This window comes from Puma concolor, chromosome B2 (genome assembly GCF_028749965.1).
Source record: "Puma concolor isolate L17-30 chromosome B2, mPumCon1.1.hap2, whole genome shotgun sequence".
In the NCBI taxonomy this organism is placed as follows: Eukaryota; Metazoa; Chordata; class Mammalia; order Carnivora; family Felidae; genus Puma; species Puma concolor.
In genome coordinates this window covers 144,739,299-144,764,087 of record NC_141671.1, presented here as the reverse complement: position 1 = coordinate 144,764,087, position 24,789 = coordinate 144,739,299, and the positions used below count along the sequence as shown (strand labels likewise).

Sequence of the window (24,789 nt, the reverse complement as noted above, 5' to 3'; positions counted from 1 at the left end):
ATTTTTAAAATTTTATTTATTTTTTTTTAGAGAGAAAGAGAGAGCATGAGTGGGGGAGTGGCGGGGGGGAGGAGAGGGCAGGAGGAAGGGAGGGAGGGAGGGAGGGAGGGAGGGAGGGAGGGAGGGAGAGAATCCTGAGCAGGCTCTGCACTCAGCTGCAGAGCCTGATGTAGGGCTTAATCCACTGACCCTGGGATCATGACCTGAGCCACAATCAAGAGTTGGTTATTCAACCGACTGAGCCACCCAGGCACCCTGTTGTACTTGATTTTTAGTAACACCATTACTTTACTTTGTATTATTGAGGCAATTTTTTTCAGTGGTTTAAACAGATCCTCAAATGAAAAAACGAATAATTTATTAAAATTCTGAGACACTATATGGATATTTTTCCCAAAAGGATGATCAGCTAAGCTCCCTTCCTATCTCTGAGCCCCAAACAGTTAAAATTCAAGACCTATGTTAGTTTCACAGTTGTATGTTACAGTTGGTGAGAACTTCTACACTGGTTGAGGCCGTTGAGCGTCTATCATATTCCAGGCATTTCAAAGAAATGAAGAAAATGTGGTCTTTGACTTCAAGAAGGTAAGACAAGTAGACAGAAAAGCGTAATAAATATCAGAAGTATCAAACATCCCAGGGGGATGCTTCATGGAGAAGAGGGGTTGTAGCTGTTGGGCAGATTTACATAAGGATGTGACCGTGCTGGCGTTAAGGATGGTTTCCCCCAGCTGAGATGGCAGGGAGGGCAATCCTTGTGGAAGGAACAGAATACCAGCAGGAGGGGTGCCCTGAGTCAGACTGAAGAGTGGACAACACTGAATATACTGGGAGTGTGTTTCATTACTTCAATTCACAAATAAGTTTTTTAATAACTGTAAAAGCCTTATTAACTCAGAAAGAGCTGGAAATGCCCATCCTCTCCTACCTGTCAGGGTAGGGATAAAAGTCAGCATGACATCTGAGTGAGAAGGCACATAGCCTCCTGGTTCAAACTATCGGCAGAAAGCACTAAAAAGAGCATATGTTGACAACTGTCCATCCATCAATCCACCAAGCAAATACTTACTGAGCACCTACTATGTTCCAGACAACGCACCTGCAGTTTCAGTTTTGTTAAGATGAAAACGTTCGGAGATTGGTTGCGCAATAACGTAATACAATTAACAATACTGAACTATACACTTAAAAATGATTAAGACTGCAAATTCTATTATGTGTGTTTTTCCACAACCAAAAAAAGAGAGCTATATTTAAATAATCAATGTCTGCATCTAATTGCAAATTTCCCCGAATCTGGTATACCTGCCTCTTTGAGCTGGGTAAGGTTAGAAAAGAAGTCTCTAGTTTATTATTGCCCCCGTCAGTCATCAACTCACTCTCAGACCTGTCTCCACTACACCCCACTAAGAATTTCGTCCTCCACGAGAGCTGATCCAAATCAGAAATGAAGTGGTCTACAGATCTCTGGGAAATAAAAACAAATAGAAAAGGGCTACGTTTCTTTCCCAAAGATCTTTAAGCTTTCTTACTTACTGTTTAACAGTCATTTAGCTAAGATGCAAAAGTACATTACTGGCATAGAAAACATAACATCAGAGTGAATAAATGAAGATTCAGCGCATACTTCTGTAAGTGCTAATTTCTGCCTGACGATAAATACCAGCTCCCTCTGCTTACTCACTGTCCACTCTTTTCAGTGGGGGATGTAATAAAGTATTTTGGTTAATTCTCCTTTATTTCTTCTGGCTTACACTCCATAATTTAATTAAGGTCAACGAAAGATTAAAATCTGTCGAAGATAATTATAGGAACTATAGCCACCTCACGGTATTTAATGGAGCCCGGAAAGCATACTAACACAGTGGCGTTACAATGAAGGTCTGACACACATCCTTACTTGCACAAGCGTGTCCAGGGTGAAGATGTGCTCCCCGCGGACATTGTAGAACTTGACCATGGCACTCTTCAGAAGAGGGCCATTGGGGAGGTCACCGAGCTGGGTCTGACGTTCCATGCCAGAGACGGCCAGGAGGTCTCCCTGCGTGCACCACTGGGCCACCACCTCTGAAATCACAAAGAAGACAGTCAGCATGAGGATGTGACCCTCCCTGAACCTTCATTGAAGTAGTTTAGAAAACAGAGCTGCTGAGCAAATACAATGGCAGCTCTTACCCTTTCTCTCACGAAGACAATAGCTACCCATTTCTCTGAAGACAGTACAGACTCTATTTAAACAGGTGTCTATCACATGGATGGGGAGCACAGCTCCCTGACACACAGCTGTATCAGGCCAAACCACGTGACAAAGCCGGCATGTTAAATACCTAACTTCAACACCGGCATTACCGTCGAGGGATGTGCAGAAATCTGAGGGAGCAGGTAAGATCATTAATCCCATGACTCTCCATCTGCTGCTTGTGTCCCTGCCCTCAGAGATGATTCTAAGAGTATACAAATGCAAAAAGTAAGTCAAGAGCAAATTCTAAGTTTATATTCATTTGATTTCTGTGCACCACTGGGCAGATAAAGTTCACATAAAGGACTTATCTGCATATGAAGGCCTTGACTTTTATTCCACATTGGGATGTTATGAGGGCTTAGAAAAGAAGATAAATACTTCTGTTGGATGGCGTGTTGTCAGAAATTTTCACCCTGGAGATGTGATGCCCACCTACCAAGCCACTCGGTACCTATAAAAATGGCTATGAAAGGGTTGGTCAAATCCCAACGTGGCAATTTACTTATTCTGGCTGGTAAAACAAGCTAATAGTACTAATAAGATTTAGAGCATAGTTCTTCTCCATCAAGGCCCCAGAACCTTATGTGACTCATACAGAGAGCACTGATATCCAGAACTCAGAGGCCTGAGAGAGGCTGGACGGAGCTGACGGTGCCCTGTCACGACAGGATGCGTCTCAGAGCCGGGACCAGATGCCAGCAGGGCCTGGGCTCCATCAGGTCACAAACCATCACAGCACCTTGCTCTTATTCACACGCGGTGCCGACTCTGATGTTAGTAACAGCACATTCTGAGGTCACCAGTGCTCTGTGACTTCCTTTGAAGACCAGACTGTGGTCCCAGGACAAGATGGCTCCCTGGACCCAGGGAAGCGAGAGCCAGCCCATCAGGTGAGCCACCGACAGGAACTAGAGACGGAGGTAGCAGAGGGCTGAGTGAACCCAGCTACAAACACAGAACGAAAAATCTCTACAATCTGAGTCAGTGAAAGCATCAATAAAAGGAGCTCCCCCCCCCCCTTTTCTTATAAAAGGATATGAATAAGGACAAGTACAAACCAGGAAATGAAAAATAAGTTAAAAGCATCATCCAAATATCCTGGTGAGTAAGATCTCAAAAAAGATGAGAGGGGGGAAGGCTTGAGGATTTGTGCACGTATTTCACTGTGCTCGGGTATCCAAAGGGCTCAGGTGCTCTGGTGAGAAGCCGGCCATGACAATGAAACTGAAATGACCTTCTCTGGATGACAGTTTTGGCAACACAAGGAAGTCAAGAGGAAGAGCCACTAATGCTGACAGGTAAAGGTGACACAAGCAGAGCCTGCGGTTGTTTAGGATGACAGCGTCCCTGCAACTGCATAAACGAAGAGGACAGCACCCAATTCCTGCGGTTCTGCCGCTAACCCGCTTTGGTCAGGTGGTGAGTGACGAACCCGCACCGTTCTTCTTGCTATTGTTTTAGTAAGATTCTTTGAACTTGCCCCTCAGAAAAGTGGGCTGCTGCTGGGCTGCTGTCCCCGTAGGGGCTGGCACAGACACACAGTCCGCTCAGACACTGCTCGGCGACCAGAGGCTCTGCTCCCCACACGGGCACCCGGGCCCGGGGAGCAGGAGTCCGCGCAGCCACAAAGCAGACGCCCAGGGAGCTCGTCCCCGCAGTCACCAAGTCATACTGAGACAGCCGTGGTCTCCACAGCCAAGTCACTGCTTAAAAGAGAACAAGTTCTACAGGAGTAACACCACTTCTTGTTCCGACGATGACACAACCAGCGGCATCAAGGGCCTGAGCCAGTCCTGATGCACATGATGGGCAGGCGCTCACCAGGGGAGGCCAGCTTACCCCAGAAAACCCCATCACAAGGAATTCAGGAGTGGGAGTAAGAAAGAAAAACCACGGACTGTTCAGTGGCAACCAAGGCTGTGTGAGTACCTCCACAGGGGCTGAATCCCCAGGGTGGGACTGTAAAATCCACATAAATTACTACAAAATCAAAGAAAAATCACATATTTATTCACTTTCTAGATTTCACTTCCATAAAGAAGGAAACAGAAGCCTAGATGTGGTCAGGACAGAAACTTTCCTGTCCCAGGAAGTTTTTATAAGTTTATATTAGAATAGAAAATAATCCCCAATGCCTTTGCCCGATCTTTTAGTAATAATTTCACAGTTTCTAAGCCTCTAAAAATTTGTGTCAAAATATAAGCCAGAAGGAAGGAACTAAATGCTTTATTCAGTAAGCCTCTTTTCACTTTTCCTGAAGCTCTCAGCACAGTCTCTAAGGATGTGGGGAGTTCCAAGGCACAAAAGAGGCCCATCCTCCTAAAGCACTGATTTTCCTTTATTTTTTAAAAGCAATCTCTATGCTGAACATGGGGCTCGAACCCATGACCCTGATATCAAGAGTCATATGCTCTACTGGCTGAGCCAGCGAGGCGCCCTGCTCTTGATGATTTTGAAGTGTCTGTGGATTTTTGGTCTCTTAAACATTTTATACACAAAAAAATTAGCAGAGTCACACAATTCTACTTTAGCTAGACAATCTTATGGATCTTTCTTGGTAAGAGCCGGAAGAGTCAAAATTTGACTTGTAGTGTGCGGTGAGAAAATTTGGTCCTTTTATATTAACAAGAGCCCCTTGTGTGGAGTTAGTGCTGGGTCAAAAACAGGCAGCCAAGTATTCGTGGAGAAAGAATAGCGCTCTTACCAAACACCACGTGTACTTGAGCTGCTGGTTGGAAGCCTGAGTGAGGTTCACAGGGGCCTTTGTCTCTTGGATGCCCACGTTAATGATTCATCTATTGGTCATTAGATACATGTGTACTTGTGTGTGTACACGTGGATTTTGTGTTGAGAAAGAGAAAATGAGCATGTGCACAAAGGAGAAACAAATTAAGTAGCAAAGTGTGTGATGGTAAAATAACATGTACTTCTTTTCTTTAATAACAGTGCTTCTGGGAACATATGGAGGACTGAACAACACCGGCGTGTATTCAGTGAGGACGATGGATCCAACCTCTATCAGCACAGACTGCAGGAGCAGACAGCACCACTGACTGGAACCACTGTCCTTCAAAACCCGCTCTTGACTTTTACCAGTATGGTGCAATGAAGTGACAAAAAGAGAAAATTCTGTAAAACAAAGAAACCCTAGGAGTTTAAATTCTTTGATTTTAAGACAAGTGTGGGTGAAATGAGCAGTGCCTTTGAGAGCTTGCTTTACTGCAACGGATGAAGTGTCTAGGTCAGAGTTTCTGAGCGCATCACTGAATTGTTTTTTCCTTGAAGGGTAAGAGAATATGCTACCTCAAAATATGCCACACCGGCATATAAAAACTATTTTGAGCTGAAGGCAACTGAGAAACAGCAGATACAAAAAAAACTTTCTCTTTTCCCCTATTTGCCTAAAAGCGGGGTGTAAATTTGTGCAGGCACTTGCCCACTCTGCCCCCTGACCAGGAAGGACAGAAGCTAATCACTGGAGACAACCCTGGACCCTCATCAGCCCACACACAGCTCCAGAAGAATTTACATGACAAACTTCAGGAACTGGCCGTTATCTTCCATTAGTCCTCCCTGTTTACCTTCCCACAATCTGCTACACTAGAAACTTTAAGTCCTTTCCCTTTGTCTTGTCACTTTTCCAAAAACGTTCTGTTCTGCTGTTAATATGCAATATAAGCCCAAGCTCTACCCACCCATTTGAGTTACTCATCTCTGAAAGCTTCTACAGCTAAATGCAATGCATGTGTTAATAAACTTGTTTCTTTTTCTCTAGTCAACCTGTCTTTGGTCAGTGTAATTTATAGGGTCCCAGTCGGAAAACCTAAGATCTGTAGGGGGAAAACAGTCTTTCTTCCCCTACACTCTCAATGAAAAGTACAGTAACTACAAAAGGTAAAAACCCCAAATAAGGTGTACTAATTTATGGTTCACTATGTGATAAAGAGAAGTCCCCTAAGTTGGGATACTTAGCAGATTCTTCTTTAAGGCAGAATCTCCTCAGCAAACATCTGCAAAACAAAATCACCCACCACCCTATGAATCTGCAATCAAAACACAGTGTAACAGGTGGCGGAGAAGAGGGTGATCACAGGGACCGTGAGCTATCTGCCATTCTCTGTTCTTTGGCAACAACATAAATTACAATGTTGGTGATAAAGCAGAAAATATCATGAGTCATGTTTCTTCACTGGAGAAGCTCTCTGATGATATTTCTTTGAGACAGTAACAGAGAAAGACTAACCCATTTCAGTCCACCCTATATGACAATTGACTGACCTGTCCACCACAGGACAGATGACCATGGACGGAGCAAGTTGCCACACGCCACCTTGGCAGATTCTGGCGATCTCTTCCTAGTATTTACCCCATGAAGTCGTGGACAAAAAACAAAACAAAACAAAACAAAACAAAACAACCTGCTGCCGTTGATAGCACATGTAAGACCGAGTCCTCATAATATTCTGAAACCAAGACAGAAAGAGAAACTGCCTACATCCAGCGCCGATCGGATGACATCAGCTCACTTAAATTTCACCTAACTTCCTGCAATTAAGACGACTCCGTGCAAAAGCATGTCCCCCCATGGAAGTGTGAAAGACTTAGATTAGATTTAGATTTCTAGTCAGGCAATGGGAAGAATGCTAAATTTGTCTGTATTTTTAACATGAAACTCAAGTCAAAAACTTTCACACTTGGGAAGGCCACCCAGGGTCACCTTCACAAGCCACCTCATATGCGTTCCTAACCTTCCACCACAGGCTTGGTGGGGATGTGTCAGAAGTGCTGCTCCAGTGCAATCTAGTTTGACAGACAGAAAACAAAACAACACATTCAAGGAATTAAAAAAAGTTTCCACAGGTAAGCAAGATGACAAAGATTCTGAAAAATTTGCCATATGAGAAATACAAGGGAACTGACTGGTAAATATGTTAATTTCAGTCCTGATCAGACACGTGTCAGAGAACAAAGTTCAGGGCTCCAGGACTAGAGGCAGGTTCTGAGGAATCAATAAACTTAGTTGAAGGTTTAAAAGTAGAATTTCTGAAGAAGAAAAGAAGAGCCTGGACAACCAAATATATGTGAGAATTTATGATGACCACCCCTGCATGTTAGCTCCACAAAGGTCAGAACACTCAGAAAAGAACTTGCAAAAAAGACCAAGGAATGTAAGTTCATCATCATCATCATACACACACAGAAGTATTTACTCAGCTTCTAAAGGAGCCTATTTGTGGTATAAAGAGGGACTTCTACATAGTTCACGTCCCTCAAGAGTTTAGGCTAAATAATTCCTCACAATTATAGATCTGAAACAGCAAAATGGGATACCCACAAAAAGGAGAACTTGTAAGAATATTTTATAGTTTTAAAATGGAATCAAGAAGTGCTTAGGGGCAGGCAGACAGGTATGATGCACTCCAATCAACAGTTAAGTATACGGACTTGAGTCTCCATTATCATCCCTGCGATCCCTGAGTAATTCAGACAGGAAGCACATGACACAACTCTCTGGTCTGAGGCAAGTTCTGAGTGACGGTAGTAACTTGAACTGCACGTTCTGGTTTACCCCTGGTCTCCCATTCGGATTATAGCAGGTCCCTTGCACTTTGAGACCAAAGGCAATCCAGGGACTTCTACACCATACCATTTAATCCTGAAGAGACAGAACTGTTTTTCCAAAGAACTCATCAGGGTCACAATGTGAGTAAATATTCTTGAATTGCAAAATTCAGAACATGCCAAATGCCTATGGACAGCGATTTTCTTGTGAGAGAACACATTTCATAACATCTGTCAGGGAAGTCAGCATTTGGCGGTTGCTGTTTACATCAATGCCTCAGTCCTGCAGCTGCGGGGACTTTACCGCACAACCATCGGTGTCTTAATACGCCTCAAAGTAACAGGGGCTTCTGTAAAACTGCCGTGCTGGGTCTGCTGCCCCAGGAACGGCAGGTGCTGAGGTCCAATACTGTACTGACATCATATGTTAGCCAGAGGCAAACACATACACCCAAGAGAGGGTTACTCGTCGTAGTAGGTAAAGACAGAAAGGCGAAGACTGTCAGGAATCCCTCCTCGAGACAAGCCTAGGTGTCAACTTGTCACATAAGCAGAGGAGCAAAAGGAAGTGGCCTTCATTAACAGACTCCATTAAGCCCACGGACGGGCGGGAATGGATAAGTACTGGGTGCGGGACACCCACCGGAAGGCAAACGCACACAGGGCTGATGTGTGGGCTTGGGGTCACGTGCAGCCTTCTGTACCTTTCAGCCCTGAGCGGATGACAGTAGGAGACAAGTCGTCATAGTTGTTCATTAAGCTGATGTCCCCCGAGGTGAAGCTGACGGTGAGCAGCGGCTTGATGTTCTGCACCGGGATGGGATACGCTGCTGGACCATCTGCCGGGACAAAAGTGCTGAGTAAAAAGGAGGCAAGGCACACATGACCCAAATCTACGACACATTGCTGCAGTCTGGCAGAGGGCTTTAACAACTGCCTGACACTGCAGACCAGACTCTGGACTGGGATGTCACTGAGTAAGGCAACACTGTACATAGCACTCAGGAACTACGTGGGGCTGTCAGGAAGAGCGCCACCGGGAAACCCTGGAATGAGAAGCAGGACGGGAACAGACGGCCCTGGAGGCACCAGCTGGGATTCCTTGGGCTCTGCGGTATGGTGATGAGAACACATGTGAAGATTATTAACTCATGTGTTAATGCGTCATGTTTCTAATGATGTGTAAACATAAATTATTATTTTAACGTCACATAACACGTAAGGATGGTGGAAAGAAGGATGAAAACAATTTTTTTTTTTTTTCAATGTTTATTTATTTTTGGGACAGAGAGAGACAGAGCATGAATGGGGGAGGGGCAGAGAGAGAGGGAGACACAGAATCGGAAACAGGCTCCAGGCTCTGAGCCATCAGCCCAGAGCCCGACGCGGGGCTCGAACTCACGGACCGCGAGATCGTGACCTGGCTGAAGTCGGACGCTTAACCGACTGCGCCACCCAGGCGCCCCCGAAAACAATTTCTTAATCTTGGTCCAATGTACAGAGAAAAGTTGCTTTTCAACACTAATGCCCTTTCATTGGACATTATAGGAAATAGGGAGCCACAGCAGCCACAACGAGTAAGTTTTTACCGTAAGAGACTCCAAACCTGGAGAGAAAGCCAAGGTTGGCTGTGGCTCATAAACAATTCTGCTGCATCCGCAGCGCACAGCCAGTATAAAGAAAATTCCGCTCTGTAAGTTCAAGGAGTACTCATGGATGCTAAGGAAGAACTGTGATGGGTCATGTTCTGGATTCTTCTACATGCTGCTTCAAAAGTAAAAGTCAGTCCCTCCCACAGGCCAAGATAAATGAGGGCTCTTTCAGAAGGCCCCCTGCAGGCCTCATACCCATGCCGAGTTCATCCCTGGGAGCCATCCGGAGTGGGCTGGCCTGACATCCGCACACTCGCCCCACCTCAGCCCTGCCTGTGGAGGATCCTCAGGTATTACTTTCCTCTGCTTCACTTTCAGATGCTGTACGTACCTACCTCTGTGCTCAAATCCCCTAGGCCACCAAGAAAAACCCAGCTCTATGTGAAAGGCAAATCCCAGTCATCCTCCAAATTGCCGCATGGCTCTGAGAAGGGAAATGTGTTAAAGCAGCAGCCGGGGTCTAAATTCTATCCTTGGACTCATTCTGAACCTGCTTTGTAACTTGCTCTCTAGATCTTGTTTTTTTCCCATAATACATGGGGCTAAGTGAATCTGCAGTCAATCTAGTAAAGTTCTGTTTTAAAAGTGGGCTGACAAGTATCCAACCTTGTATAACACGGACTTTATTACTATGAGGCTGGAGAAATAGTCAATACTTCACTCAGGTTGGGGCCCTACTAGGAAAGGGTATGTTTATGTCTCAGATGGAAGTACATTCTCCTTCCCCCAACCCCATGCACCCTGAAACACTACCCCCAACAGATCTAAAGTTTCTTTCATGTGGGGCGCCTGGGTGGCTCAGTCGGTTAAGCAACCAACTTCAGCTCAGGTCATGATCTCATGCTTGTGAGTTCGAGTCCCATGTCAGGCTCTCTGCTGGCAGCTCAGAGCCTGGAGCCTGCTTCAGATTCTGTGTCTTCCCCTCTCTCTGCCCCTCCCATGCTCATGTTCTGTCTCTCAACAATAAATAAACGTTAAAAAAAATTGTTAAAGTTTCCTTCATGTGAAAATGGTCATCTCCTTAAACAAACGACTGAATGAATGCGTGAATGTCTCTGGGAAGCATCATGTCTTATATCATGTCTGGGACAAAATGAGAGCATTCCAAGTACCAATGGGGGTAGATGCCGATGGGGGACACAGTTAAAGATCTATTCCCCGGACCAGCAGCTCACAGGATGAACGTGCCCACAGTCACCGGAGAGGGGAGCAGTGCGAGGACAGAAGTCCTGCAGCAGTATGACCAAGTCTGATCTCCTACTATTTCACAATGTATTTTTTCTTTAAAAAAAAAAAAAAAAAAAAGAGGAATGGGGTACTAGGGAAGTGCCATGGTCCTGAGTAGGCCAATGACGAATGCTGCTGTTGGTGACGGCCAGCATCAACATCAAAGGTTTCTGGCTTTTTGTGTGTGTATGTGGGAGGTGTGTCTGTCACATGTGTGGGAGATAAAATGCACTGCAAAAGTGAAGGAGGCTGGAGTCTGAAATCATCCCCACCAAGAGTCTGAAACCTTTCCTTAGGTCCAAATATTAAAAAACTAGATGCCAATTAATCTAAACTGACATTGCTGTGAGACTTACAGGGGAAGACAGGTTCTTCTGAACTGAGAAAAGGAAGTTTCCCCCCAAAAGACAGAAGAGGGGCATGGACAGCAGCCCCATGTACTGGCCTGCATTACAGGCAAAACTAATCCTTTTCTCACACAACTAAAGCTACAGGTTTTAATGACATTAGGGATTTGAAACACCACAGATTAAGTTATAGTAATAGCACAGCATTTCTCGTCTCCAGCTCTCTTTATTCTTGCTAAGCAGCTAAGCCCCACAACTCCCTAGGGACATGAAAAGGGTCATTTCATGTCTAGCAAAACCTAAGCCAATGGAGCTTCATCCACCTGCGCGGTGATTCTGAGAAAAGGGATGGCAGAGGGAAGACAGCCGAATCAAGACCAGACGTCAGGCTGCCCTGCCTTGTGCTTCACCGGAGCTCTTCCCAGTGGGTCAGGGCGCTGCACCTGTGGTGGACTTCACCCTCCTCCTCCGGCTTCCTACCTTGGGGTGGGGAGTAGTCGTCTGAGTCCGTGTCGCTCTCGCTGCTGTCCTCCACCAGGAAGGCGGGGCAGTTCCAGGACATGCTGAGGATGCCGTCGGACTCGTGCAGGAGCACGTGGGCCAGCATCCTGCCGTGGCAGTCCATGACGATCACCTGCCCGTCGGCCGTGCCAAACAGCACCTGCAACCAAGGACGGGAACCCTTGACGGACCAGGAGAAAGGACTGCGGTTTCTGGCAAAACTCATCACCTTAACTTGTTAAGATGTACAAAATATATTTAGGACTCAAAAAACAGAGCAGTTAAGTAGCTGAGGCGATACACAAAGCATTAAGTACCAGAAACTTAGCTGGCTATTAACTTGCAAGCATTTTAGTCCTCTAATACTGAAATGTGACTAATGGCAAAATAAACACATTTGTTATGGAGTATGGATATTTACAAATACCAGCAAAATCACTGTCTTTTTGCTGTTTTTGTTTTTTGCATGTTTTATTCTTTTGGTTGGAGAAGGAGGGTTAGGAAGAGGGTAATACTTATTTTTCTTGAATGAAAAAAAGCAGCAGCGGAGGTTTGGTAAGAATTTCTCAAATTGAGAAGAAAAACTTCAGGTGTATGTTTGACCAAAGAGAAAATATATTTGGTTATATAAGCAGGTTATCTAACCACATTTGGAAAAGATGCTCCTGAAATAGTTTGTCTAATGTTTTATTTGACTAAGAGGAACAGTCTTTTGTATTAATAATTAATGTTATAATGTATTAACAGTATTAACACATTCACTGAGTGCTTACTTTGTGCTAAGCACTATATTAAGAGCTTTACCTCACGTATTGTCAAAATAATCCTGGGAATTAAGTACCAGCACTGTTGATAGAGAGCTCAGATGGGCCTGACACCCTCACTTCACCGGGTGTGGGGCGCACACACAGGAATGTGCTGGGGGTGCAGGCAAGTGCATGGGCAGAGCTGAAGCACAGGCAGGGCAGAGGAGGGGTTAGTCCCCCTTCATCGGAGCAACAGAGGCACCATCTCAATGCTGCTCGAAGCCCCCTGACATGAGCTGTGTCTTCTAGCGGGATGACCAACCCCACGGGAAGGAGGACCTCCAGGGGGAGTACACCATGTTCTCTTCTGTTTTGGGTGGTGGTAGTTTCTGCATCTGTTGGCATTTAAAACTTTGTATCTTTTGTGTTTAATGAGATCCTTGTGTCCATCAGCAACTGATCAGGAGAAGCAGGCAAAGTCTTTCCATCTTACAGATGCAGAAACAACCTGAGAGGTCAAGTTAGTTGACAAGGCCATTAGGTGATCAGACCACCGGGCTCTTACTGGAAAGAGTAGGATTTACACAGAGGGAAAGTTATTTAGGGTGTGTTAGGTCCTTGCCTCCTTTTGCCATTAAGATTTTGACATTAAGCTCCTTGGGGGCAAAGACTGTCCACAGCTATCTCCCTGGCACCTAACAACTTTGGGTACAGAGGGCACTTAATAATATTTATTATTAAATAAAGTCAGTGACCATCAAAAGGCATTTTTAGTACATAAATCCTGACTATTAAGATAGATTAATTGCAGGGGAAGATATATTTCATTTAAGTAGTAAAACACTCACAGAATTTACAGAGCTGTTTTAGAATAAATCAACTGTCCATCAAACATTCCTTTAGAAACGCCTGGGTGGCTTAGTCAGTTGAACATCCGACTTCGGCTCAGGTCATGATCTCACGGTTTGGGAGTTCGAGCCCCACATTGGGCTTGCTACTATCTGTGCAGAGCCCACTTTGGATTCTTTGCCTCCCTCTTCCTCTGTCCCTCCCCGGCTCACACTCTCTTAAAAATAAACAAACATTAAAAAAATATTCCTTTAAACATGTCTGTATTTTAATGAATGAAAATTTTAAAAAAGGCTCAAACCGTTTTCTCCAGGGGCAATAAGAAATCTATTACTGCACTGGGCTTAAATAAAAAACACACAAACTACTAGGAATACAATAAAACACTTTAGAAGAAGCTGAGTTTTTGGCTAGCAATGGAGAAAACTAGTATCTGCTGGCACGTCTGCAAAGCCCTCGTGCAGCACTGGCACAGGGATCAAGACACTGGGAGTGGTCAGACCTGCTAAAGCCCTGGAAGAGGCACCTGCTGAAGGAGCTTGGTAGGCAGTTTTCAATGGTGATAAATATGGAATGTGACTTCTTGTAGCTTTAACTGAGATGTAAATTTATGTATTTCCAAGGAAAAAGATGTGTGGGAACCTATCAGGCCAATATCATGGGTGATGTCCCCAGGAAGCAGGCTGTTTTTGTCCCCCTTCCCACATTCTCCTTAATTTGCTCACGTATGTTTTGAAGAGCAGCCATGCCTTGGTGCTGGGTGAAGGGGTTATTTGATATAATTTATGACTTCTGTTTCTAATAAAGATAGCTCATTGGCAGGCCACAGCCAGCAGCAGTTACTTTTCACAAGTACCCAGAATTAATATGTACCAATCCCAAACAAGTTTCTACCCCCTGCTCTTATGGGTTCACATTACCCTGGTTTTCCACTGGTGCAATCATCACTATTTTCATACCTTTCTGTGCAATATTTCACTTCTGACTCCCATGCTAGACTGTAAGCTTTTCAGGGCATGGCCCATATGTGCTCTGCTCACTACTATCTCCCCAGGGACTGTCATAGTTGATGTCACATGGCAGTAAGTATTTGTGAAGGGAGGGAGGAAATGCCTCTGCATTGAAGGATATTTTGAGCAATGCTCACATTTTTCCATTTTAGAGAAGAACAGATAACAGACAGTAGAATAGACATCTAATTTCTGAATAAAGGATGGGTGACTTAGTGAGGCATCAGTGTTCAACATTACACTAAAGCCAGCCCCCAAATTCCCCGCCATGAATCAATTCCAACTATAGCTCTCCTGGGAAGATAACACACTATTAAGATCAGAGAGAAGGAAAAAAGCAGCACTAACAGTCTAGTTGTCAAGCGGTGATGGAGAAAGTTACTGTGTTTGGGAAGAAGTATGTCACAGATAACTCGAGAACACTGATACAACATGAAATCAGATTTTTAAAAAATCTCTTCTATTTCAAGTTCTTTTCATGCCTAAACACTTCCAATGAGACAAAGCTTATGTGAGCAAAGGCCTGTAAGAGAATAAGCCAGAGAAGTCTAATAATATTGAATACACAAACAGGCACATGCGTCAATCTCTGCTTCTACTCCCTAATTCTGGTGCTTTAGATAGGTTGGTGCTGGCTCCTCCTTCCCAGCTGTGTCTCTTCTTCTAAGCTTGGTCCTGGGCAGTCTTCCCTCTCTAGGAGATCAAAGTTGTGTTCATGGCTTCAAAGATCCTGTCCAAGGCTGGCTCGTGCTCAAGCCTCTCCCCTAAGCTCCAGACTCCCGCATCAGACTGACTACCTGCCATCTACACCTGGATGTGCAAAAGGCCCTTCAGAACCAACATGTCCCAGATGAAATGCATGACTTCATCCTTTCCCTAACCTACACACACACACACACACACACACACACACACACACACACACACACACACACACACACACAGAGCCAGGTACTCCTGCAGCAAAGACTGTGGTTTGTGTTTTATCTCCAATGTCTTGTACAGTGTCTGGTATAGAACAGGTGCTCAGACATCATGTGTGAAGGCTTTGGGGACCCACCACATAGAATTAATCTCATTCTAACCATGCCCCCACAGCACTTGCAACTTCGCTGTTTTCGCATACTTCTTTCCCGTTAAACTGTGAGCTTCTTGAGGGCAGGTCTGCACCCCCAGGTTCTCACATGTTGCTGGTCACAAGCAAAAATGTTCAGGGACTATTAATAAGCATATTTCTGCCCAAAGCTTTGGCCTTTACTCAAATTTTCCTACAAATGAAGCAAAAAATTCTTTCCTTTCTGTTTTAAACTATCAAATCCTCCCATAAAACTGGCCTCCAAAATACTTGCAATAATGGATAAAGTAAATTTCTGTCTCGTATTTTTCCTGCTGTTTTCTCTGTTGGATTGCAGGCTTCATGTCGGGGCAGGGACAATATTCCCTCTGTTACATGTACACCAAGAACCAAACAAGCTGGGAGAAAGCTGCTGGTCCTCAGGCCACACCTGTTCAATGGCTGTCCCTCACTTCAGGCAGTGTTTAGTAACCGTGTACTCCATTCTAAACTATCTTTAGATGTAATTATTTTAAAATATAACACAATTATTACCAGTAATTTAAAATGAACCAAGCCACAAAACAAAGGTGGTAGGAAAAAAGATATAAAATCATTCACAAGATTTACGTTTTGGAACCAGTGATATGTCATCAGTACTTTTATTTTGGGAGACCAGTATTCATCTAAATTCTTGAATAAAAACCATATTAGGAAGTTTCAACTATAAAAATACACACTTCTGTAAATGCTCACCTCTTTTGTAGCAGAGTTTAACTAGTAGCCATTGGAAGTAGTTCCAGAAGGAATTGACCTTTTTGTCCGTTTGCTTTTGTGATTTAAAACTAGGGGGGGCAGATAACAAAGTGATTATACATTCCTACCAGTAACCTCCACCCTGTTGGTGGCAAATGTCTAAATGTGCCACTGTGGAGACAGGAATGAAGGGACCATGTCCCTTTGCTCTTTAGAAGGATTCTTCTCTTCAGAAATACCACTGAAGTCAAAATTTATTTTTGAAAGACCTCCCTATTGGGGTTTCAGAGCACTACCTTTCAAATGCTTCCAGACAGACTGGAATATTTTGCAACTAAAGAGTCACTGAAATCAGACAGTTGTAAATGACAGAATTTCTCAACTGATTAGCAGAGTATTTCCTGGAGTTTTTTTTTTTTAAAGATGAAATGTAATTTCACAGTTGACTATATCAATAATTTCTAAAACAGACATTTTAAGACTTATTCTAGGGCACTTGGGTTGCTCAGTTGGTTGAGTGTCCAACTCTTGATTTTGGCTCAGGTCATGATCTCACGGTTCATGAGATGGAGTCCAGCATCGGGCTCTGTGCTGACAGCACAGTGCCTACTTGGGATTCTCTCTCTCTCCTCTCTCTCTGCCCCTCCCCTACTCATGAGTACTCTCCCAAAAATAAATAAGCATTAAAAAAAAAAAAAAAAGAAGACTTATTCTGATAAATAGGGGAAAGAAACCCCACTAAAAATATCTACAATAAAAAATTTGTACCTTTGGGTTAAACACGTAATTTTGGTCTTTGCACTGCTTCATTGCAGAACAACCTCTTACAAACTAACTCATAAAGGTGACACACTATCCTATGTTTAAAGAGTTTCAGAGAAGGAAAGACTTTCTGCCCCAGGCATCAATTTTGATGTTAAGTAATTCCCACTGTTAGAACATTCTTCTCCAAATCTTTCAGGCTCCATTTTTAAGTCTATTCACCCTTCTAAGATGCCCACACATGGTTTCTGGGGTGGAGGGAAATGGTCTGAGTACACGTCTAATTAAAACACACATTTAACTAGAATATCTCCAGAAATCATTGGAAATAGCATTATCTCTGGGGAAACAGAACTAGGTGGCTTGGGGATGGTAGAGGAAATGGGATTTTTCATCATATATCCTTTTGAATGTTTAAAATTTTACACCATGTGAATACAGTATTAAAAATATATTTAAATATGCACTGAATGAGGTAGAGAAAAGTGTTGCAGGAATACAGCTCTTCATCAGGTCTTTGGAGTAGGGTGAAAATGTGAGATCATGATCGGAGCTGAAGTTGGACACTTAACCGCCTGAGCCACCCAGGCACCCCTAAGATCATATCATGTGTAAACAGATACTTCTACTTTTTCCTTTCCTATTCAAATGCCTTTTATTTCTTTTTCTTGCCTAATTGCTCTTAAATTTCCAGAACCATGTTGAATAGAAATGGAGAGAGTGGTCATACTTGCCTCGTTCCTGATCGCAGAGCTAAAACTTTCAGTTTTTCACTGTTAAGCATGATGTGAGCTGTGAGATCTTCATATATGGCTTTTACCATGTTGAAGTAATTTCCTTCTATTCTTAGTTTAGAAATTTTTATTATGCAAGTGTGTTGAATTTCATCAAATATTTTTTCTGCATCTATGGAGGGGATCATATGGTTCTTATCCTATATTCTGTTAATGTGGTGTATCACATTAGTTGATTTTCATATTTTGTACATCCTTGCCTACCAGGAATAAATCCCACTTGCCTACTGTGTATTATCCTTTTAATTTGCTACTTAATTCAGTTTACTAGTATTTTGTTGAGGATTTTTGCATCTATATTCATCAAGGATATTGGTCTGTAATTTTCTTCTAGTGTTTTTGTCAAGCTTTGGTATTAGGGTAATGCTAGCCTCTTAAAATAAGCTTGGAAGTATTCCCTGCTCTTCAAGTTTGGGGGAGAGAGAGAGAGAAAGAATGGTGTTAATTCTTTGAATGTTTGGCAGAATTCACAATTAAGCCATCTGGTGCTGGCATTTTCTTTCCTGTGAGGTTTTTGATTACTGATTCAATCTTGTTGCAAGTTATAGGTCTGCTCAGATTTCCTATTTCTTTATGATTCAGTCTTGGTAAGTTGTATGTTTCTAGGAATTTACCCATTTCTTTTAGGTTATCCAAATTGTTGGCATGGAACTGTTCACAGTAATTTCTAATGATCCTTATTTCAGTGGCATTAGTTGTATTATCTCCTCTCTCACATTTTTTTTTTTTTAAGATTTATTTTTAAGTAATCTCTACACTCAATGTGGGGCTCAAACTTACAACCCAGACAGAGATTAAGAGTCACACATTCAGGGCGCCTGGGTGGCTCAGTTGGTTAAGCGTCCAACTTCAGCTCAGGTCACGATCTCACGGTCCAGGAGTTCAAGCCCCGCGTCGGGCTCTGGGCTGATGGCTCGGAGCCTGGAGCCTGCTTTCGATTCTGTGTCTCCCTCTCTCTCTGCCCCTCCCCCGTCCATGCTCTGTCTCTGTCTCAAAAATAAATAAACGTTAAAAAAAAAAATTGTCACACATTCTACTGAATGAGCCAGCCAGGGGACCCTCCTCTTTCATTTCTGATTTTTTTTGTTTTGTTTGTTTTCATTTAATTTTACCTGAGTCATCTCTTTTTTAACTTTAGAGTCTAAAGTTTTGTCAGTTTTATCGATCTTTTCAAAAAATCAACTCTTAGTTTCATTTTTTTATTTTTCTATTTTCCATTTCATTTTATTTTTGCTCAAAACCTTAGTATTTCCTTCCTTCTAACTTGGCCTAAGTCTGTTCTTTTTCTAGTTCCTTGAGTTGTAAAGTTAGATTGTTTGAGATCTTTCTTCTTTTCTTTATTGTCAGTATTTATTGATATAAATGTCCCTCTTAGTGCTACTTTTGCTGCATCCCATAAGTTTTGGCAGGTTGTGTTTTCATTTTCATCAGTTTCAAGGTATTTTCTAATTTTCCTTTCAGTTTCCTCACTGACCCATTTGGTTAATCAGGGGTATGTTCTTAAATTTTCACATATTTGTGAATTTTCCAATATTACCTATACTATTCACTTCTAGTTTCATTCCATTGTGATTGAAAAAGATACCTAATTTCAATTTTCTTAAATTTGTTAACACATGTTTTGTGACCCAACACATGATCTATTCTGGAGAAAGTTCTTCGTGTGCTTCAGAAGAATGTATGTTCTGCTTCTGTTGAGTGAAATGTTCTATATATGCCTGTTAGGTCCACTTGGTTTATAGCGTTGTTAAAGTCCACTGCTTCTTGGGGCGCCTGGGTGGCGCAGTCGGTTAAGCGTCCGAATTCAGCCAGGTCACGATCTCGCGGTCCGTGAGTTCGAGCCCCGTGTCGGGCTCTGGGCTGATGGCTCAGAGCCTGGAGCCTGTTTCCGATTCTGTGTCTCCCTCTCTCTCTGCCCCTCCCCCGTTCATGCTCTGTCTCTCTCTGTCTCAAAAATAAATAAACATTAAAAAAAAAAAAAATTAAAAAAAAAAAAAAAAGTCCACTGCTTCTTTATGGATTTTCTGTCTGGATATACTGTCTGGTACTGAAAGAGGGGCCGTGAACTCTCCTACCATTACAATATATACTGCTGCTTATTTCTCCTTTCAGTGCTGTCAATGTTTGCTTCATCAGTGTTTTATGTATTTAGGTTCTCTGATGTTCCATGCATATATAATTGTTCTATCTTCCAAGTGAATTGGCCCTTTTTCCATTATATAATGTCTTTGTCTCTCGTGACAGTTTCTGACAAAGTCTATTTTGTCTGATATAAATACAGTCACCGTTGCCGTCTTTTGGTTAACATGTGCGTGGAGTTACCTTTTTCCATCCTTTTACTTTCAGCATACATATGACCCTAAATCTAAAGTGAGTCTCCTACAGGCAACATATGGTTGGACCTTGGCTTTTTTAATCCATTCAGCTGCTCCATGTCTTCTTACTGAGGAGTTTAATTCATTTACATTTAAAGTAATTATTGATAAGAAAGAACTTACTATTGCCATCTTGTTCATTGTCCTTCTTTTCCTCTCTTGCTCACTCTGCACTGAGCCAGGGGGAGAGGCTGTAATGAGTACTGCCATACTAATTCAAACACTATCTCAGTGGCCCTCGGCATGCTGTTAGCTCTTTGAGGCAGGCGAGACGGAAGCCAGTGCCTCAGCTGCACCCAGAAAAAAATCAGAATGTTGCACGTGTAGTTCAGTTCTTCCCTTTTCTTCCTAGGAAGAAGCCGAGAGCTGGGGTTTTTCTCTCAGTCATATTATACTTTGCTGGGAGTAGTGACGATGGCAAGAGGGTATCTTGAATTTTCCTACCAGCTTTGATGTGGCTGATTTCACATTTAACCACGGGTGCAGGAGTCTTTCAACTAGTTTCTGGATTTTTCATAAAGGGAGCTGGTCTGTGTATTATTGATTTGGTGTATCTGCTAATAAGGAAAGGAGGGTCCAGGGCTTGCTATTCAGACACCTTGCTCATGCTGCTCCCGCCCAACATATTCTTTAAAAGACGTACCTAATAATCCATTTATATGAATAACTGCCTCCCATCTTTCATTCTTAAATTAGATTGTTAAATATAAATTTCAAGAAAGGTTTTTTATTTAATATATTTTATAATCTATCTATACTGTGTGTTCTGTACAGTGATTCATCAATGATATGTGTCCAGAGAAAACAAAGAGCAACGTAATTTTTAAACATCTTAATTACCATTTTCAGTCAACCAAAATAGCATTGACAAAGAAAGTATAAACACAGTAGCTGCACCTGTTTTTGCTAAAGAAAGCTATTTTCTCCTATAAAGAGCTCAACAGAACGTCCAGAATAACAAAAAGGAAAAACCAAAAAAAAACTAAACAGTATCAGTAGTTGCATAAAGATAGCCATGAAGGGTGGGAGGCCATCTGATTTCCTTTCCTAAGTAGGTTTCCATTATTTTCCTTGTTACTCACATCCTCCCTGCCTATTTCGGCAAAAACCATTCTTATATGTGTTCCGTTTAGGGCTTAAGATAAAATGGGTTTCCCTTTTGCAGTATACACTAATAAAAAGTCATGAGAAAATCTAATGGGGGGCAAGAAAGAAAATCACTCTTTCCAGTGGTTTAGATTTAAATCTAATTTCAAAGTTGTTCCCACAAACTGCCAGGTAGGCTACTCCATAGGTCCTTTAACCTACTTATAGTCCACTCACAATTGAGGGTCTTCGCCATAGAAACGGATCACTGTGATGTTATTCTAGCGAGTTGGTGGATATTAAACAATAATGATAAATTATTTGAGTACAAGAACTTGTGTGAGAGAGATCTCCATGTTTCTTTCTTGTTGTGCTGAACACAATGGCTTTAAAATCTTTCCAGTGAAGCTAAACCAATATAGCACCTATAATTATTACCTTAAAGGTCCAGATAGAGGACTAGGCACAGTCAGTGGAGTCACTCCAAACACCAGCACTTAATGGGCCAGCAAAGGGAAATATTTTCTCATGGTGAATAAACCGTCTTTGCAAATAATATATTGTGATTCTTTTTAATTTGGTTTCGTTAAATTTGACTTTTATTCTAGCAAAGAGTTGGCATCATCTATGAGGTAGTCATTAGTTGTATGTCAAATATCAGCCATTTACATTTATACAACATCACTTTTTTAGCTGAGAAAGCAGAGTTTTTACATTACTTTTTAAAGTTTCCTTTATAAATCTTTTCCTATCTTATAGTGTAAGACAAAGTAAAACTTCAGAATGAATACCCATCTCCTCTGATTCAACAGATGTCCTCCTTTAAAGCCATGGGCTAATCCAAGTACCAGACAAGTTATTTACTGCAATCTGACAAGAGCCTTCTTCAAATTAAAAAGGAGATGTGAGCATGGCTCTGTGGCTATGGAAGGAAATGCCACATTCTGAAGAGGTTTATAATGAAGTAACTCATGCTATTAGGGATTTACTTTAAGTACAGCAAGTTAAAAAAAAAAAGAATAAAGGGATAAAAAAGCAAATGTGGCAAAATATACAAAGGTTCTTTATTCTATTTACTATTTTTTTTTAATAAAGGAGGAATTGATTTTATTTCTTTTTTAAAAATATTTGTTATTGAGAGAGAGACAGAGAGACAGAGAGAGAGACAGAGAGAGACAGAGAGGGTGCGCACATAAGTAGGGGAGGGGAAGAGAGAAGAGGGAGACACAGAATCCAAAGCCAGCTTCAGGCTCTGAGCCATCAGCACACAGCCAGATGCGGGGCTTGAGCTCACAAACCGTGAGATCATGACCTGAGCTGAAGTCAGACGCTCAACAGACTGAGCCACCCAGGCACCCCTCTATTTATTTTTGATATGCTGATTTTTTTCTAATCAAAGTTTAAAAACTACCTAATTAAAAAAACTCTACAGGATTATTTATCACTTAGAATACCGGGGAATTAGCAAATCTTCTTGAGTTCCATCTTGGTACTTCAATCATAACCTTACACTTAAAAAGTAAACGAATAATTATGGTTGTCAACTGACTAATGCGTTAAAGTTTTCATTAGTACCTATGCTAGTCTCTTTTTCATCAATTACTGTCTTTGAAAAGATGTCGTATAGTAATGATGTAAAATTTGTAGTTTGTAAATTCTTTGAACTACATCAATTAAAAGGCCTGCACTGACCTTTAATGACCCTGCTACACTACCTACCCCAGTCCTGACTGCACTCTCCTCCAAATGGGAAATAAGCGTCATATGTTTTGCAAAGTGTGTACATAAAAACAAAAGGTACGATGGGTACTTTCAGTGATTTTTCTCGTTGCTGTCCCCCTTGTGGCACCAGCAGGATTTAAAGGTGGTGTACAAACACTGCTGGACTTGGGATCACCGATCACATCAGCAGATGCCACAGATCAGATCAGAAGGAACCACATGATGTGAAACATTTCCTTTCAGCTGCCAAGAAGAGGCTTGGGATCTACCCTTTGTATGCAAAAGCAAAAAGAATACACCTTCCCTCTTCCTAGGTCAAAAAACACAAAAACAACAAAATGATAACACACCAGAGCAGAGGGTAGAGGACATGATGTCGCCCCACTTATATTTGCTATTTAATTATTTAAGACCTCCTTCTTTGGGGGCGCCTGGGTGGCTCAGCTGGCTAAGTGTCCAAATTCGGCTCAGGTCCTGATCTCAACAGTCTGTGAGTTCGAGCCCCGCATTGGGCTCTGTGCCGACAGTTCAGAGCCTAGGGCCTACTTTGGATTCTGTGTCTCCCTTTCTCTCTGCCCCTCCTCTGCTCATGCTCTCTCTCTCAAAAATATATAAAACATTAAAAAAAGAGACCTCCTTCTTTTAAAAAGAGTTTTAGTGTTTATAAACAAATATTACCCCTAGTCATGGAAAACTAAGCCTAGACATTTAGTAAAAAGATGTATTAGGTGAAGAATTCTCATTTCACACAAACAACTGCCTTCTTTTAAAAAAATTTTTTTCCAACGTTTATTGATTTTTGAGACAGAGAGAGAGCATGAACGGGGGAGGGGCGGAGAGAGGGAGACACAGAATCTGAAACAGGCTCCAGGCTCCGAGCTGTCAGCACAGGGCCCAACGCGGGGCTCGAACTCACGGACCGCGAGATCATGACCTGAGCCGAAGTCGGCTGCTTAACCGACTGAGCCACTCAGGCGCCCCCAAACAACTGCCTTCTAAACAAGGACAATTTCTACTGAATATTCTTTTAAATAGAGAAGACTCCTTTATGTGGATATTAAAATATAATCATGATTACAAAAATTCAGCTCACCTACATTTTTGTATCTACTACATGAAGTGAAGTATACCTGTATTTCATTAGGACTGTGAACATCTGGAGCAAATACTTGACATATTCCAACTATGTGACAAATATTTTTTTCCTAACAAAACACTCCAAAGGAGAAACCACTGGTTATTTATTGTAATTGAAGGTCAAGTATAATATGTATCCACTGAAATCATAGTTTTCACTTGTAAGACTGTGGCTATGCAGACCTTCCTCGACTTACCCCCACCCCCACCCCAGGGGGTATGCATTCCTATAAACCCATCATAAGTTGAAAATATCCTGAGTCGAAAATGCATATAATACAACTCACCTATTGGACATCATACCTTAGCCTGTGATGTTGTATCTTAAACGTGCTCAGAACACTTACACTACTTCACAGTTGAGCAAAATCATCTAACACAAAACTTATTTTATAACGGAGTGTTGAATCTCTGTACTTTATTCAACACTGTACTGAAAGGAAAGCCAGAATGGCCGTACGAGTGCAGAAGGGCTGCCAGCATATCAGTCACCTGTCCTTGTGACTGAACGGCTGGCTAACCGGGAGCTACAGCTCCTGCGCGGCAGCAGCAGGAGAGGGCTGCACTAGCCCGGGAAAGATTAAAATTTTTAATTCAAAATTTGAAATATGGTTTCTACTGAATGCATATCGCCTTTGCAATATTATAAAGTCAAAATTAGAGAAAGACAGGTATCATATGATTTCGCTCATATGTGGAATTTAAGAAACACAACAGATGAACATAGGGGAAGGGAAGGAAAAATAAGATAAAAACAGAGAGGGAGGCAAACCATAAGAGACTCTTCAATACAGAGGACAAACTGAGGGTTGCTGGAGGGGAGGTGGGTGGGGGTGGGGTTAAATGGGTGATGGGTATTAAAGAGGGCACTTGTTGGGATGACCACTGGGTATTACATAAAGGTATCATATGCAAGTGATGAATCACTGGGCTCTACTCCTGAAAGCAAAACTACATGCATGTTAAC

At 42.3% G+C, this 24,789-nt stretch overlaps 1 protein-coding gene across 3 annotated transcripts in view; it reads right to left on the bottom strand.

Moving 5' to 3' along the window:
• TULP4 (TUB like protein 4) overlaps positions 1-24,789 on the bottom strand; it is a 244,826-nt gene that overhangs the window by 30,325 nt on the left and 189,712 nt on the right. For all 3 annotated transcript variants that reach the window (XM_086708244.1, XM_086708245.1, XM_086708246.1), the window contains 3 exons: positions 11,511-11,691; positions 8,509-8,643; positions 1,901-2,067 (listed from right to left, as the gene is read on the bottom strand). In XM_086708244.1, coding sequence (XP_086564370.1) covers positions 1,901-2,067; positions 8,509-8,643; positions 11,511-11,691 — 483 coding nt within the window. The remainder of the gene's footprint in view (positions 1-1,900; positions 2,068-8,508; positions 8,644-11,510; positions 11,692-24,789) is intronic.